The 17870-nt window shown below is 40.0% G+C and overlaps 2 protein-coding genes and 1 long non-coding RNA gene across 4 annotated transcripts in view; 1 reads left to right on the top strand and 2 right to left on the bottom strand.

Annotated features, from left to right (window-relative positions):
- The window catches only part of LOC311142441, a 1015744-nt gene that overhangs the window by 829717 nt on the left and 168157 nt on the right, over positions 1–17870 (top strand). The window lies entirely within an intron of this gene.
- On the bottom strand, positions 8572–9637 carry LOC311141922 (stonustoxin subunit beta-like). Its single transcript, XM_084177431.1, has 2 exons — positions 9524–9637; positions 8572–9109 (listed from the first exon to the last, which is right to left on the bottom strand). The coding sequence occupies exons 1-2, from the start codon at positions 9600–9602 to the stop codon at positions 8583–8585; spliced, it is 606 nt and encodes a 201-aa protein (XP_084033557.1). The 5' UTR covers positions 9603–9637; the 3' UTR covers positions 8572–8582.
- On the bottom strand, positions 9814–15863 carry LOC311141383 (NLR family CARD domain-containing protein 3-like). 2 transcript variants are annotated; one of them, XM_084176691.1, is made up of 5 exons: positions 15780–15863; positions 15422–15650; positions 13184–14975; positions 12722–12895; positions 9814–10054 (listed from the first exon to the last, which is right to left on the bottom strand). In XM_084176691.1, the coding sequence occupies exons 2-5, from the start codon at positions 15630–15632 to the stop codon at positions 9820–9822; spliced, it is 2412 nt and encodes an 803-aa protein (XP_084032817.1). In that variant the 5' UTR covers positions 15633–15650; positions 15780–15863; the 3' UTR covers positions 9814–9819. The 2 variants fall into 2 exon arrangements, with proteins under 2 accessions (XP_084032817.1, XP_084032816.1); XM_084176690.1 differs by lacking the exon at positions 15780–15863 and having other exon boundaries at positions 15422–15731.

Raw genomic sequence — 17870 nt, 5'->3', positions numbered from 1 at the left:
CATCAAGGATCTCTCTGTACTTTGCTCTGTTCATCTTTCCCTCGATCCTGACTAGTCTCCCTGCCACTAAAAAACATCCCCACAGCATGCTGCCACCACCATGTTTCACCGTAGGGATGGTGCCAGGTTTCCTCCAGACTGTGACGCTTGGCATTCAGGCCAAAGAGATCAATCTTGGTTTCATCAGACCAGAGAATCTTGTTTCTCATGGTCTGAGAGTCTTTAGGTGCCTTTTGGCAAACTCCAAGCGGGCTGTCATGTGCCTTTTACTGAGGAGTGGCTTCCGTCTGGCCACTCTACCATAAAGGCCTGATTGGTGGAGTGCTGCAGAGATGTCCTTCTGGAAGGTTCTCCCATATCCACAGAGGAACTCTGGAGCTCTGTCAGAGTGACCATCGGGTTCTTGGTCACCTCCCTGACCAAGGCCCTTCTCCCCCAATTGCTCAGTTTGGCCGGGCGGCAAGCTCTAGGAAGAATCTTGGTGGTTCCAAACTTATTCCATTTAAGAATGATGGAGGCCACTGTGTTCTTGGGGACCTTCAATGCTGCAGACATTTTTTGGTACCCTTCCCCTCGGCACAATCCTGTCTCGGAGCTCTACGGACAATTCCTTCGACCTCATGGCTTGGTTTTTGCTCTGACATGCACTGTCAACTGTGGGACCTTATATAGACAGGTGTGTGCCTTTCCAAATCATGTCCAATCAATTGAATTTACCACAGGTGGAATCCAATCAAGTTGTAGAAACATCTCAGGGATGATCAACGGAAACAGGATGCACATGAGCTCAATTTCGAATCTCATAGCAAAGGGTCTGAAAACTTCTGTAAATAAGGTATTTCTATATATTTGCAAACATGTCTAAAAACCTGTTTTCACTTTGTCATTATGGGGTATTGTGTGTAAATTGATGGGGAAAAATAACTAATTTAATATATTTTAGAATAAGGCTGTAACTTAACAAAATGTGGAAAAGGTCAAGGGGTCTGAATACTTTTTGAATGCACTGTAGATATGGTGTGGACTGTATACTCAATACAATCTAAATCTGATACCTCACTGTCTGTCTTTTACTGATACTGCTTTTTAAACTGCTCTGGTCAGTCTATTCAAATATTTGGACTATACATGTTTATCTCTACAAGCAATACTTTGATAATTTGTCATTTCTAATAATGATACATCCAGATAGAGCAGGTTTCAGGACACTGATTTAACTGAAAATGTTGAAAAAATATACTGCCACTATTTTCACCACCAAAGAATAGCAGTGTGGTTTTAATATGATTTGACTCTTTGCAGGCTGTCAGGCTGTCTAGTCACAGAGGAAGGCTGTGCTTCTCTGATCTCAGCTCTGAGGTCAAACCCCTCACACCTGAGAGAGCTGGATCTGAGTAACAATGACCTGAAGGATTCAGGAGTGAAGCTGCTCTCTGCTGGACTGGGGAATCCCCACTATAAACTGGAGACTCTGAGGTCAGTATTCCTGTAGTTGGTCAACAAGTGATAACTGTTCACCAGATCCACATGTGTTTACCAGGCACACATAGTCCACACCATATGTGTTTGGACAGTGAAGCTTACAGTTTTAAATTTGGCGCTCTTCTCCAGCATTTTGGATAGGAGATAGAACGTTTCATATTAGGCAACAATATAGAATGTCACCTTTTATTTTAGAGTATTCATTCATACCTGTTTTTCCCTTTCAGAAATTAAAGTACTTTATGTATCTAGTATTAAAGTAGTCAACAGTTTAGTATTTGGTCCCATGTTCCTTGCCTGCAGTGATTACATCAAGCTTGTGACTACAAACTTGTTGAATGCATTTTCTGTTAGTTGCTACCATGATTTTAATAATCATGAATGAATCGTAAATAATGATGTATGAGAAAGTTTCAGAGGCACAAAGATCCCCCCCCCCCCCCTCAGGACAATGATACTCTATATCTGAAAATATTATAAAATACACTGCCACTCTATTTTCACCACCTAAGAATAGCAGTGTGGTTTTAATATGATTTGACTCTTTGCAGGCTGTCAGGCTGTCTAGTCACAGAGGAAGGCTGTGCTTCTCTGGTCTCAGCTCTGAAGTCAAACCCCTCACACCTGAGAGAGCTGGACCTGAGCTACAATCACCCAGGAGACTCAGGAGTCAGACTGCTCTCTGCTGGACTGGAGGATCCACACTGCAGACTGGAGAAACTCAAGTATGTAGAGGGTTTATGTCAATGTTCATATCAGACATGTTGGAGTTATCAGGCTAGTTAAGACAAACATTCTTAACACCACTTGGACAAAGTTATATGCTGACCGTGTGTGTGTGTGTGTGTGTGTGTGTGTGTGTTTGTGTGTGTGTGTGTGTGTGTGTGTGTGTGTGTGTGTGTGTGTGTGTGTGTGTGTGAGTTAAGGTGTATCCCTCTATGACTGTCTGTTCTTCTGCTTACCGCTACAGTGTGGAACATGGTGGAGAGAACACAATGAAACCTGGACTGAGAAAATGTCAAAGACCACCATCATTACTTACTTGGTCATATTAAATATCAGCTTTAGTTCTACAGAAGCAGAAATCAGGGACACCAAAGTTCAGAAAGAGTTGCTTTGACAATGTGTCTGTGTGTGTGTGTGGCGCATTTGTGTTACTTTAGAAATGTGTGTTTGTGTTCATGCACATTAACAGATAGGGGTCTATATTATAGACAGTTGTCCTAACCCTAACCCTGTTGGGTGATGGTATATATATATACATCTATATCTATATTATAGACAGTTGTCCTAACCCTAACCCTGTTGGGTGATGGTATATATATATATACATCTATATCTATATTATAGACAGTTGTCCTAACCCTAACCCTGTTGGGTGATGGTATATATATATACATCTATATCTATATTATAGACAGTTGTCCTAACCCTAACCCTGTTGGGTGATGGTATATATATATACATCTATATCTATATTATAGACAGTTGTCCTAACCCTAACCCTGTTGGGTGATGGTATATATATATACATCTATATCTATATTATAGACAGTTGTCCTAACCCTAACCCTGTTGGGTGATGGTATATATATATATATATATATATATATATATATATATATATATATATATATATATATATATATATATATATATATATACATCTATATCTACCGTTGAAGTCAGAAGTTTACATACACTTAGGTTGGAGTCATTTAAACTCATTTTTCAACCACTCCACACATTTCTTGTTAATGAACTATAGTTTTGGCAAGTCGGTTAGGACATATACTTTGTTTATGACACAAGTCATTGTTTACAGACAGATTATTTCAATTATAATTCACTGCATCACAATTCCAGTGGGTCAGAAGTTTACATACACTAAGTTGACTGTGCCTTTAAACAGCTTGGAAAATTCCAGAAAATGATGTCATGGCTTTAGAAGCTTCTGATAGGCTAATTGACATAATTTGAGTCAATTGGAGGTGTCCCTGTGGATGTATTTCAAGGCCTACCTTCAAACTCAGTGCCTCTTTGTTTGACACATGGGGAAATCAAAACAAATAATCAGCCAAGACCTCAGAAAAATTATTGTAGACCTCCACAAGTCTGGTTCATCCTTGGGAGCAATTTCCAAACGCTTGAAGGTACCACGTTCATCTGTACAAACAATAGTGCGCAAGTATAAACACCATGGGACCACGCAGCCGTCATACTGCTCAGGAAGGAGACGCGTTCTGTCTCCTAGAGATGAACGTACTTTGGTGCGAAAAGTGCAAATCAATCCCAGAACAACAGCAAAGGACCTTGTGAAGATGCTGGAGTAAACAGGCACAAAAGTATCTATATCCACAGTAAAATGAGTCCTATATCGACATAATCTGAAAGGCCGCTCAGCAAGGAGAAGCCACTGCTCCAAAACCTCCATAAAAAAGCCAGACTACGGTTTGCAACTGCACATGGGGACAAAGATTGTACTTTTTGGAGAAATGTCCTCTAGTCTGATGAAACAAAATAGAACTGTTTGGCCATAATGACCAAATTATGTGGATATATTGAAGCGACATCTCAAGACATCAGTCAGGAAGTTAAAGCTTGGTGGCAAATGGGTCTTCCAAATGGACAATGACCCCAAGCATACTTCCAAAGTTGTGGCAAAATGGCTTAAGGACAACAAAGTCAAGGTATTGGAGTGGCCATCACAAAGCCCTGACCTCAATCCTTTAGAAAATGTGTGGGCAGAACTGAAAAAGCGTGTGCGAGCAAGGAGGCCTACAAACCTGACTCAGTTACACCAGCTCTGTCAGGAGGAATGGGCCATAATTCACCCAACTTATTGTGGGAAGCTTGTGGAAGGCTACCCGAAACGTTTCACCCAAGTTAAACAATTTAAAGGCAATGCTACCAAATACTAATTGAGTGAATGTAAACTTCTGACCCACTGGGAATGCGATGAAAGAAATAAAAGCTGAAATAAATCATTCAATCTACTATTATTCTGACATTTCACATTCTTAAAATAAAGTGGTGATCCTAACTGACCTAAGACGGGGAATTTCTACTAGGATTAAATGTCAGGAATTGTGATAAACTGAGTTTAAATGTATTTGGCTAAGGTGTATGTAAACTTCCGACTTCAACTGTATCTATAAAAGTGCTGATCCAATGAGGCGTGGTGGTTGACTTTAGCTGCTGTCAAACCTGACAACATTAAACGTCTTTTCTGTAATGATAGTGGTGAATTATCATTACGTGATAACAGTTTTGGGGAACAAAGTATGATGATATCCAGTACAGCAGATAAGACAGAGGGTATCACTTTCCAAAACAATGTCCCCTGGTCACTCCCAGTACATATGATTAAAGGAGTCCAAGGCACCTTGATTACATAGATCACAAAGAGAGGTTATGATTTTCATTAAATTATGTTTTCTAGGTGTAAGGTATACCCTGTGTATGTGATGAAAATGTATCAGCTGATGATTAGGATTGTTAGATGAACCTACTAAGTTCCTGATGAACTCAACTGGTGAGCCTCTTTAGCAGCTAGTTCCATGGACACACTGATTTCAATGTCCTTTGCCAAGGTCAGATGACTTTCAGTCAACAGTCTCTTTTGTGTAGCTTCACTCCGTAGCCCACATACTAGTCTGTCACTAATGATGTCATTTAGAACAACATTAAACTCAGTGTTCTGGTAGTTTCTTTAATGCAGCAGCAAACATTGTTACTGATTCTCCGTCTTCCTGATGTCTCCTGTGGAACCTGAACCTTTCAGCATTATCTAGTGGTTCTGGTGAAAAATGTCCTTTAAGTATATCAACAATATCCCCATACGTCTTATTACCTGTTCTGACTGGCTGTAGCAGTCTGCTTAGTAAATTAAATGTCTTTGGCCCAATTACACTAAAACATGTAGGCACAGTGTTGTCCTCATCCATGTCATTTACAAGAACAAAATATTCAAACCGTTCTGTAAATGAGCTCCACTGATCAATACTTTCATCAAACTGTCCAATGTTTCCAACAATTCCAATAATTGTTCATTTCTCAATAAGCTCCTGATTGTCACTCACTTCAATATTGTCCTCAACCAAAGCAATATTTTCCTCAGTCACATGATCTTCATTCACTTCACTCACTGACGTTTCCTCCTAAGTTCACTCATTTAGCAGTTTTAAATAAAAGGTTTGTCTTCACAGTTGAATAAATGTCCTATCCTTTAATCACTGTATATTCCTCCTTTTTAATCACGTTGTTTTCCCGTTCAAATGTCCATCTCGAGTCCTTTTCTGCCGTCCATGACAATGTTAACTCCAGTGGTGGAAAAAGTACCCAATTGTCATACTTGAGTAAAAGTAAAGATACCTTAATAGAAAATGACTCAACTAAAAGTGAAAGTCACCCAGTAAAATACTACTTGAGTAAAAGTCTAAAAGTATTTGGTTTTAAATATACTTAATTATCAAAAGTAAATGTAATTGCTAAAATATACTTAAGTATCAAAAGTAAAAGTACAAGTATAAATCATTTCAAATTCCTTACATAAAGCAAACCAGACAATTTTCTTGTTTTTAAAATGCACGTTCAGCCAGAGGCAAACTCCAACACTCAGACAATTTACAAACAAAGCATTTGTGTTTAGTGAATCCGCCAGATCAGAGGCAGTAGGGATGTTCTCTTGATTAGTGTGTGAATTGGACCATTTTCTGTCCTGCTAAGCATTCAAAATGTAACGAGTACTTTTGGGTGTCAGGGAAAATGTATGGAGTAAAAAGTATATTATTTTCTTTAGGAATGTAGTGAAGTAAAAGTAAAAGTAGTCAAAAATATGAATAGTAAAGTCAAGTACAGATACCCCAAAAAACGACTTAAGTAGTACTTTAAAGTATTTTTATTTAAGTACTTTACACCACTGGTTAACGGTCTTTCTTAGCTAGCTCGACTATGCACTTGCCTCTGCTAGCAATACACTGTGCTAACATTAGCCTAGACTGTACCACAGAAAATAACAGTTTTAAGCAGTTGAAAAAACCCACTTCTTCCAGACAGAATAGTTCCTGTAGATTCAGACTTACTCATCACCAATCTTTTGTTATGTCTCATTGGATTCATAACCACGTCTGTATAACAATTCAATAATGATGAGACAGGAGACAGGAATCAGTTCAACCATTTATCTGGAACGTGATCATCTCAACACATACAAACCCCCATGATGCTCTGCGGCACAACCCCAATATACAACAAATACATAGATAAGTAAATGGACACGAAACAAAACTCATAGAGGAATTTAAATGTTCAGTTGTAGAAAGTAGGGCCATGGGATAGGGTCAGAAAGGTCAGTATGTTTGATAACTGGTTACAGAGGTGACATAACAAGTGTGTGTGTGTGTCCAGTGTGTGTGTGGTCCAGTGTGTGTGTGTGTGTGTGTCCAGTGTGTGTCCTGTGTGTGTGTGTGTGTGTGTGAGTGTGTGTGTATGTCCAGTGTGTGTGTGTGTGTGTCCAGTGTGTGTGCGTGTGTGTGTCCACTGTTTGTGTGTGTGTCCATTGTGTGTGTGTGTGTCTAGTGTGTGTGTGTTTGTGTGTGTGTGTGTGTATCCAGTGTGTGTTCAGTGTGTGTGTCCAGTGTGTGTGTGTGTGTGTGTTCAGCATGTGTGTGTTCAGTGTGTGTGTGTCCAGTGTGTGTGTGTCTAGTGTGTGTGTGTGTGTGTGTGTGTTCAGTGTGTTTGTGTGTGTGTCCAGTGTGTGTGTTCAGTGTGTGTGTGTGTGTTCAGTGTGTATGTGTGTGTGTGTGTCTCGTGTGTGTGTTTGTCCTGTGTGTGTGTGTGTCCAGTGTGTGTGCGTGTGTGTGTCCACTGTTTGTGTGTGTGTCCATTGTGTGTGTGTGTGTGTGTTTGTGTGTGTGTGTATCCAGTGTGTGTTCAGTGTGTGTGTGTGTGTGTGTGTGTGTGTTCAGCATGTGTGTGTTCAGTGTGTGTGTGTCCAGTGTGTGTGTGTCTGTGTGTGTGTGTGTGTGTGTCCAGTGTGTGTGTCCAGTGTGTGTGTGTGTATCAAGTGTGTTTGTGTGTGTGTGTCCAGTGTGTGTGTATCCAGTGTGTGTGTGTGTGTGTGTGCGTGTGTCCAGTGTGTGTGTGTGTGTGTGTGTGTGTCCAGTGTGTGTGTGTGTTCTGTGTGTGTGTGTGTGTGTGTCCAGTGTGTGTGTGTGTTCAGTGTGTGTGTATCCAGTGTGTGTGTGTGTGTGTGTCCAGTGTGTGTGTGTTCAGTGTGTGTGTGTGTGTCCAGTGTGTGTGTGTGTATGTCTAGTTTGTGTGTGTGTCCAGTGTGTGTCCAGAGTGTGTCCAGTGTGTGTGTGTGTGTGTTCAGTGTGTGTGTCCAGTGTGTGTGTGTGTCCAGTGTGTGTGTGTGTCCAGTGTGTGTGTCCAGTGTGTGTGTTCAGTGTGTGTGTGTGTGTGTCTAGTGTGTGTGTGTGTGTCCAGTGTGAGTTTGTCCAGTGTGTGTGTGTGTTTGTGTCAAGTGTGTGTGTGTCCAGTCTGTGTGTGTGTGTCCAGTGTGTGTGTCCAGTGTGTGTGTGTGTGTGTGTGTGTGTGTGTGTGTGTGTGTGTGTGTGTCCAGTGTGTGTGTGTGTGTGTCCAGTGTGTGTGTGTGTTTGTGTCCAGTGTGTGTGTGTGTGTGTGTGTGTGTGTGTGTGTGTGTGTGTGTGTGTGTGTGGTCAGTGTGTGTGTGTGTCCAGTGTGTGTGTGTGTCCAGTGTGTGTGTGTGTTTGTGTGTGTCCAGTGTGTGTGTGTGTGTGTGTGTGTGTCCAGTGTATGTGTGTGTGTGTGTGTCCAGTGTCTGTGTGTGTGTGTGTGTGTCCAGTGTGAGTTTGTCCAGTGTGTGTGTTTGTCCAGTGTGTGTGTGTGTGTGTGTGTGTGTTTGTCCAGTGTGTGTGTGTGTGTCCAGTGTGTGTGTGTGTCCAGTGTGTGTGTGTGTGTGTGTCCAGTGTGTCTAGTGTGTGTGTGTGTGTGTCCAGTGTTAGTGTGTCCAGTGTGTCAGTGTGTGTGTGTGTGTCCAGTGTGTGTGTGTGTGTCAGTGTTACCATTGTTATTATTTACAGGGACACTGAGGAGTCAACACCATAAACCCTAAACCCTGGATAGAGGGGCTCAGTGAATGTGGAGTGGAATGTGTTCAGGTGGGTCAGTGTGTCAGAGGAGACTCTGTAGAAGGACAGAGTGCCGGCTGGCCAGTCCAGATACACTCCTACTCTGTGGGAGCTGGAGGAGGGGACGTCTATGGTAGTGAACTTATTATTGTGATAGGCTCTGTAACTGTTGTCAGAGCAGAACAGACTCCAGGACTTGTCATTCCATCCAATCCCACAGTCACCACCCACTCCTCTCCTGCTGATTCCTTTATATGTCACTCCTATATCAACCCATCTCCCACTCCTCTCTACCTCCCAGTAACAGCGCCCAGTCAGACCCTCTCTACACAGCACCTGTTCATAGCCCTCAAATCTCTCTGGGTGATCAGGATACGGCTGCTCCTCTCTCCTCCATGTCACCTTTCTGTTCTCCTCAGACAGAGAGAGGAATCTGTTTACTGTGTTTAGGTCCAGTGTGAGATCACAGACATCTGATGGATGAAACCAGACACAATATTAGAAATCATCATCATTCACATTAGAATGTTAACTCACTTTTCACTAATTCATTTAATGTAGATGTTTCTAGGTATCAAAAGGAGAAGTTAAGGTAACTTGATATTTGTTGAATGATCATATGTTATACTGTATGGTAATATAAAACACACTTATTCCCATTAATCACACACACACACACACACACAAACACACACCTGTATGCATGAATGAACACAAACACACAAAAAAAAAGTTGCCAAAGCAACTCTGTCCCTGATTTGTGCTTCTGTAGAACTACAGCTGATATTTAATATGACCAAGTAAGTAATGATGGTGGTCTTTGACTTTGACTTCACTTGAATTAAGACTTATTCTTAGTCATATTCTTCACAGCAGTCAATACTCACATTTTCTAAGTCCAGGTTTCATTGTGTACTCTCCACCATGTTCCACACTGTAGCGGTAAGCAGAAGAACAGACAGTCATTGAGGGATACACCTGAACTCACACACACACACACACACACACACAGGACACACACACACACACACACACACACGCACACACACACACACACACACACACACACACACACACACACACACACACACACACACACACACACACACACACACACACACACACACACACACACACACGGTCAGCATATAACTTAGTCCAAGTGGTGGTCAGAATGTTTGTCTTAACTAGCCTGATAACTCCAACATGTCTGATATGAACATTGACATAAACCCTCTACATACTCGAGTTTCTCCAGTCTGCAGTGTGGATCCTCCAGTCCAGCAGAGAGCAGTCTGACTCCTGAGTCTCCTGGGTGATTGTAGCTCAGGTCCAGCTCTCTCAGGTGTGAGGGGTTTGACTTCAGAGCTGAGACCAGAGAAGCACAGCCTTCCTCTGTGACTAGACAGCGCGACAGCCTGCAAAGAGTCAAATCATATTAAAATCACACTGCTATTCTTTGGTGGTGAAAATAGTGGCTAAATATATTTTCTCAAAATGTTCAGATACATCAGTGTCCTGAAACCTTCCATATCTATTCATAAATGAATATTTCATTATTAGAAATGACAAATTATCAAAGTATTGCTTGTAGATAGAAAAATGCATATTACAAATATTTGAGTAGACTGACCAGAGCAGTTTAAAAAGCAGTATCAGTCAAAAGACAGACAGTGATGTATCAGATTTAGATTGTATTGAGTATACAGTCCACACCATATCTATTTTGACAGTGAAGCTAACATTTTAAATGTGGCTCTATATTCCAGCATTTTGGATTTGAGATCAAATGTTTCATATGAGGTGACAGTATATAATGTCACCTTTTATTTGAGGATATTTGAATACATATCTGTTTCACCGTTTAGAAATGAAAGCACTTTATGTATCTAGTCTGCCCATTTGAAGAAGTCATAGGTATTCTGACAAATGTACTTATAGTGTATTAAAGTAGTCAAAAGTTGAGTGTTTGGTCCGATATTCCTTGAACACAATGACTACATCAAGCTTGTGACTCAAACACGTTGGTTGCATTTGCAGTTTGTTTTGGTTGTGTTTTGGGTTATGTTTTGCCCAATATTAAATTGGTGGATGATGACTGGATTAATCTTCTGTCTAAGTCAGTAGATAACTGGTTACTAAACACTACTAAATTAATCCTGATGATGCCATAATTAAGAAAAAAAAATGTAATGAATCATGAATAATAATGAGTGAGAAAGTTACAGAGGCTACAACAAAACATGCTAACCTCTCACCATTACCAATAACAGAGGGGGTATGATCCTTGTTCCTCTGTAACTTTCTCATTCATCATCATTCACGATTCATTCATGATTATTCATAATGATGGTAGCGTCCACATGAATGTAGAAGTGTTCAGAAACATCTTCTATTCTTACTGACAATACAAGTGAAGTGACTCCAAAATGACAGGACATTATTCACCATTCAGTTTCTATAAGGAAAAACATCATCCAAAACACAACCAAGACAAACTGCAAATGTATTCAACAAGTTTGTAGAGTCACAAGCTTGATGTAATCACTGCAGGCAAATAATATTGGACCAAATACTAAACATATGACTACTTTAATACAATATAAGAGAATATGTCCAAATGATTACGACTTTTTCAAATGGGATAACTAGATACATGAAGTGCTTTCCTATCTAAACGGTAAATCAAAATGTATGAATAACCTCAAATAAAAGGTGACATTCTGTACTGTTGCCTAATATGAAACATTATATCTGAAATGCAAAATGTTGGAGCATAGCGCCATATTTAAAACTGTAAGCTTCACTGTCCAAACACATATGGTGTGGACTATGTGGGCCTGGTAAACACATGTGGATCTGGTGAACAGTTATCACTTGTTGACCAACTACAGGAATACTGACCTCAGAGTCTCCAGTTTACAGTTGGGATTCTCCAGTCCAGCGGAGAGCAGCTTCACTCCTGAATCCTTCAGGTCATTGTTACTCAGATCCAGCTCTCTCAGGTGTGAGGGGTTTGACTTCAGAGCTGAGACCAGAGAAGCACAGCCTTCCTCTGTGACTAGACAGCCTGACAGCCTGCAAAGAGTCAAATCATATTAAAACCACACTGCAATTCTTTGGTGGTGAAAATAGTGGCAGTATATTTTTTTCAACATATTCAGATATATCAGCATCCTGAAACCTGACATATCTATTCATAAATTAATGTATCATTATTAGAAATGACAAATTATCAAAGTATTGCTTGTAGATAGAAACATGTATAGTACAAATATTTGAGTAGACTGACCAAAGCAGTTTAAAAACCAGTATCAGTCAAAAGACAGACAGTGAGGTATCAGATTTAGATTGTATTGAGTATACAGTCCCCACCATATCTATTTTGACAGTGACGCTAACATTTTAAATGTGGCTCTATACTCCGGCATTTTGGATTTGAGATCAAATGTTTCATATGAGGTGACAGTATATAATGTCACCTTTTATTTGAGGGTATTTTAATACATATCTGTTTCACCGTTTAGAAATGAAAGCACTTTATGTATCTAGTCACACATTTGAAGAAGTCATAAGTATCCTGACCAATTCACTTATAGTGTATTAAAGTTGTCAAAAGTTGATTATTTGGTTGTGAACTCATTGGTTGCATTTGCAGTTTGTTTTGGTTGTGTTTTGGGTTATGTTTTGTTCAATAGTAACTGAATGGTGGATGATAACTGGAGTAATTTTCTGTCTAAGTGAGTAGATAACATGTTTCTAAACACTACTAAATTAATACTGATGATGACATGATTAAGAAAAGTCATGAATGAATCATGAATAATAATGAGTGAGAAAGTTACAGAGGCTACAACAAAACATGCTAACCTCTCACCATTAACCTCAAATAAACGGTGACATTATATACTGTCACCAAATATGAAACATTATATCTCAAATCCAAAATGCTGGAGCATAGCACCAAATGTAAAACTGTAAGCTTCACTGTCCAAACACATATGGTGTGGACTATGTGTGCCTGGTAAACACATGTGGATCTGGTGAACAGTTATCACTTGTTGACCAACTACAGGAATACTGACCTCAGAGTCTCCAGTTTACAGTGGGGATTCCCCAGTCCAGCAGAGAGCAGCTTCACTCCTGAATCCTTCAGGTCATTGTTACTCAGATCCAGCTCTCTCAGGTGTGAGGGGTTTGACTTCAGAGCTGAGACCAGAGAAGCACAGCCTTCCTCTGTGACTAGACAGCCTGACAACCTGTAAAGAGATCATCATGATTTCACAAACACACTGTTAATTTAACACCAGTAGTGTAGAAGGACAATGGCAGATGCATTTGGTTTATTCTCTTAAACAACATATAGATTCATCTTCGGTCTCCTAGAATTGTATGGTCATATTGTTATACTAATGTGAACATCAATGCACTGATTCAGTAAGTTTTTCAATTTCATATTATATATTATAAACATATTATAATACATTTCTCTAAACTGAATATTTCTTCCTGATGATTAGTACTTAAATGTCATTTTATGTACTCACAGAGCAGCTCTGGAGGCTTTGACCACTGGCAGCAGCCTCAGAAGACCTTCCTCTGATCTGGAGTATTTCTTCAGGTCAAACACATCCAGCTCCTTTTCTGAAGTCAGCAACACAAAGACCAGAGCTGACCACTGTGCAGGTGACAGTTCTTCTTTTGAGAGACTTCCTGATCTCAGGTAGCTTTGGATCTCTTCCACTAGAGAATGGTCATTCAGTTCATTCAGACAGTGGAACAGATTGATGCACCTCTCTGGAGAGGGATTCTCCCTGATCTTCTCCTTGATGTACTTGACTGTTTCTTCATGGCTCAGTGAGCTGCTTCTTGTCTTTGTCAGTAGACCTCGTAAGTGCTTCTGATTGGACTTCAGTGAGAGGCCCAGAAGGAAGCGCAGGAACAGGTCCAGGTTTCCTGTCTCACTTTGTAAGGCTTTATCTACAGCACTCTTGTAGAAAGTAACTTCAGGCTTGTCTCTGAACAGTGCAAAAAAGTTCCTGGTTGATTGAGGTTTTGCCATTAGATTCTCATTGTTGTTGATGAATGAGAGGAACACATATACAGCAGCCAGAAACTCCTGAATGCTCAGATGCACGAAGCAGTACACCTTGTCCTGGTAGAGCCCACATTCCTCTTTAAAGAGCTGTGTGCACAATCCTGAGTACACTGAGGCTTCATTGACATCAATGCCAGCCTTTTTCAGGTCTTTTTCATAGAAAATCAGATTGCCGTCAACAAGCTGTTGAAAAGCCAGTTTTCCCAGTGACAGAATGCTCTCTTTATTCCAGTGTGGACCTGTCTCTTCTTTCCCAAGATACTTTTCATTCTTCTGTTTGGTATGAAACTCCACAAGGTGTGAGTACATCTCAGTCAGAGTCTTGGGCATCTCTTCTGTCTTGTCTGTACTCAACATGTGTTCAAGGACTGTTGCAGAAATCCAACAGAAGACTGGAATGTGGCACATGATGTGGAGGCTCCTTGATGTCTTTATGTGTGAGATGATTCTGCTGGCCAGGTCCTGATCGCTGAATCTCTTCCTGAAGTACTCCTCCTTCTGTGGGTCATTGAACCCTCGTACCTCTGTCACCTGGTCAACACACACTGAAGGGATCTTATTGGCTGCTGCAGGTCGGGTAGTTATCCAGAGGAGAGCAGAGGGAAGCAGATTTGCCTTGATGAGATTTGTCAGCAGAACATCCACTGAGGTTGACTTTGTGACGTCACAACAGATCTTGTTCTTCTGGAAGTCTAGGGGCAGTCGGCACTCATCCAGACCATCAAAGATGAACAGAACTTTGTACTTGTCGTAGTTGGAGATTCTTGATTCTTTGGTTTCCTTTGAAAAGTGATTGAGAAGTTCGATCAAAGTGTGTTTTTCCTTTTTCATCAAATTCAGCTCCCGGAAAGGGAATGAAAATACAAATTGGACATCCTGATTTGCTTTTCCTTCAGCCCAGTCCAGAATGAACTTCTGCACAGAGACTGTTTTTCCAATGCCAGCGACTCCCTTTGTCAGCACAGTTCTGATAGGTTTGTCTTGTCCAGTTAAGGGTCTGAAGATGTCGTTACATTTGACTGCAGTCTCTGGTCTTGCTTGTTTCCTGGTTGTTGTCTCAATCTGTCTCAGCTCATGTTCATTATTGACCTCTCCTGTTCCACCCTCTGTGATGTAGAGCTCTGTGTAGATCTTATTGAGAAGTGTTGGGTTTCCTTGTTTAGCGATCCCCTCAAATACACATTGAAACTTCTTCTTTAGATTAGATTTGAGTTCACGTTGGCAAATCACAGCAAGCTCATCTGAATGAAGAAATAACACAGAGGATATTAATATTAAGTCTGTTTTAATGCCTACAGTATTGTAGGACTGTTATAAAGTTTTAAATAAAGTAATCTATTCTCTTAACTGACTGTATAAATGTGTAAATGTTTTCATAATGCATTACACACTGGTGTGACTGATTTATATCATTATTGGTATTATTGATGGTATCATTAATGTTGTCTCTCTCTCTCTCTCTCTCTCTCTCTCTCTCTCTCTCTCTCTCTCTCTCTCTCTCTCTCTCTCTCTCTCTCTGTCTAAATTAATCACCACAACACCTCCCTGCTGCTACTTGATGAGGTCACTAGGTGTTGTGTTAAGGCTGCTACAATATAATTTAGTTACACAGCTACTTTAGCTGTACTTTAGCTACAGCTTTTAAATGTTCTAAAACAGCATTCAACATGAGGCAGACAGCTCTTACTTTTCTCCAGTGTGTCAGCAAGCTCCATCTGGTTCATTTTCCTCAGGACGTGCAGTGTGATCTTCAGAGCCCCCTCTCTGGCACTGCTCTCCTGCTTCTCATCTTCAGCATCCACCACTTCCTTATCCTGCTTCTGACTCTCAAAGCCTTCTGGGAGTTCTGGACTAAGAATCCTCTTGAACATCTTCAGCTCGTTCTTCACAAATGTCATAATATTCTCTTCAAGCAACTGAAATAAATCAAGTAAATAAGTTAAGCAAGAGACTAAATGCTTTCTCATTAACATATTAATGAATGATTGACAGATCAACTTTACTTGAGGTAAACAATAACAAATGTACATAACAGGACCACATACACTGAATATGGAGGCTAGGTCTGTTTGATGACTCTGGGAAGACTGACCACTGAGAATCTCTGACTCTGATCTCTCCTGTTGGTTTCTGTGGACAAAACATGAGATTACATCTCCTCATCCAGGGAGTGCACACACACACACACACACACACACACACACACTCACACACACACACACACACACACACAAACACACACACACACACACACACAGGGAGGGAATGTTGTGTTAATATTGTTTCAGGACTATGAGAATGGAAAAAAGGTTTAGCCTATGGATTATGAAAACAACAAAAATAAATGGGAAAATGGGAGAGGAGAAATGACTAGAGACAGTGTTGTTTAACTCACTGACCATGACCCATGAGTTCTTCTTACCTTTGTTCACTAGAAAAGTCTCCCTCTCTGAAGAATATAGGACGTTCCATAGACCAGTCACTCTTCATGGACACACAGCTGGGTACAGGGGAGGCTGGTCTCTCCTGCTTGATTGGGCTTCAACACAACAGAGACAAACATTACATCTCTCATCTACTCTGAGCTCAGATGGGGAAACAAGAGTTTCATTCCAAAACGTTATATATCCATTTTCAGAAATGTTGGTAAATTAGATTTTATTGTTTAAAGAAATTATTAAAGAGATTGGTGTGTTTTTTCACTAGCTAATCATGGCATGGGGTGGTTCAATGAAAGACATGTATTTGTTTAAAATCTATCACTTGATGGTTTCATTTCAGAGAGACAAATAATCATGTTTTTTGTGTGCAAAATGCTATATATCTGCCTCACTCTCAGAGAAATAAGTAGTACTGCTAGGTTTTACACAGTAATAATATATATCTTCCTCACTCTCAAATAAATAAGTAGTACTGCTAGGTTTTACACAGTCAAATGTGGTCGACCGGCTCGATTTGATGTTATGTAGTAACATTTGAAATGTTTATTTTTTATTTTTTTACATTGGATAAAAGTAGAGACTCAGCTAGAAAAAGGTATATCATACACTATTCTGTTTTGAAAGATGATAAACGTGTAACCTCAATTTTGAGAAAATGGTCTTTGAATGTTTTGGTTCACCTACTGGAGAGCTCTTCTTTATCTACAGTGGTATTACTTTGGCAGATAATGTCACCCATCTAAATAAATAGTTTTTTAAATATATATAGTTAACTAAATGTATAATGCGTTTTTGGTTTATGTCAGTTTCATTGTTTGTTATACTATAAATTGTTATTTTATGGTTGTAAGTGGTAAAATTAACTAGAAAATGTCATATTTTGCAAATCTGAGTAATTACTACTTTAGTAAGGATATACTTTATTCAGTACTACTGCAGTTACTAAATAATTCCAATAGAATGCAGCATAAGACCATGATTGACATTTCAGAAGGTTAGTTTAGTTTTCTCCCTGGATACACCACCACTCCCCCTCACAGGAAAACTCCTGCACATGCTTTTTACTGTCCCTTTCCACACTGCTAACGCAAGAGGAACGACTGAAAAAGCATTTAACAGATTACTGTGAAATAATATAATGATGATTCATGTTTATTATTACCTGTTTTTATGCTCATGTTTTGAAATTATACTTCATTACTATAACGAGTATCAATAAGCCTGAACATTAATTTAGTCACCTCTGGTCGAGAAAAACATATTTTCCTGGTACAGTCATTGTCAGATTCATCAACCAGCAGCGAGCACTCTGCCTTCTAGCGCAAACGAGGGGCACGTTGAGGTACATTTGCTAACCGGGAGGGTTGCATGATGTAATTTATTGGCGGGCTGGAAGACGCACTCTTGTCTTATCTATTCCGAGGTTGTTTAATCGATATATTAGATATTTAAAAATGAATGTATACTAGGGTTGAGGTTGGAGCATCTGACTAGTGATTATTTACCAGGGTTTCAACACCTGCTATAGTCACTATTTAATTGCTCTTCCAAAAGCATCACAGGCCTAATACGAGATTATAGCTAACTAAAGTAATGAGTGACCATTTCAGAAAATCATGGGACATATAGTATTTGGTTGCATGCTATTTTATGTCAATCATATTGCTGCTTGTAGCCTATAACTGATGCTTCGTG

This window comes from Coregonus lavaretus, assembly GCF_964263955.1.
Source record: "Coregonus lavaretus genome assembly, chromosome: 2".
NCBI classification, from domain to species: Eukaryota; Metazoa; Chordata; class Actinopteri; order Salmoniformes; family Salmonidae; genus Coregonus; species Coregonus lavaretus.
Note: the sequence above shows the minus strand (reverse complement) of the source record. Positions and strands in the feature narration are given on the sequence as shown.

Bases quoted from the DNA above. Each gene is read 5' to 3' on its own strand.
- LOC311141922 (XM_084177431.1), bottom strand. From the start codon at position 9,602: ATGACTGTCTGTTCTTCTGCTTACCGCTACAGTGTGGAACATGGTGGA. The intron at 9,110-9,523 runs GTGAGTATTGAC...TTCATCCATCAG, and splicing joins GAAACCTGGACTTAGAAAAT to ATGTCTGTGATCTCACACTG.
- LOC311141383 (XM_084176690.1), bottom strand. From the start codon at position 15,707: ATGTTAATGAGAAAGCATTTAGTCTCTTGCTTAACTTATTTACTTGAT. The intron at 14,976-15,421 runs GTAAGAGCTGTC...TTCTTCATTCAG, and splicing joins TGCTGACACACTGGAGAAAA to ATGAGCTTGCTGTGATTTGC. The intron at 10,055-12,721 runs GTCAGTATTCCT...GACTCTTTGCAG, and splicing joins TGTAAACTGGAGACTCTGAG to GCTGTCGCGCTGTCTAGTCA.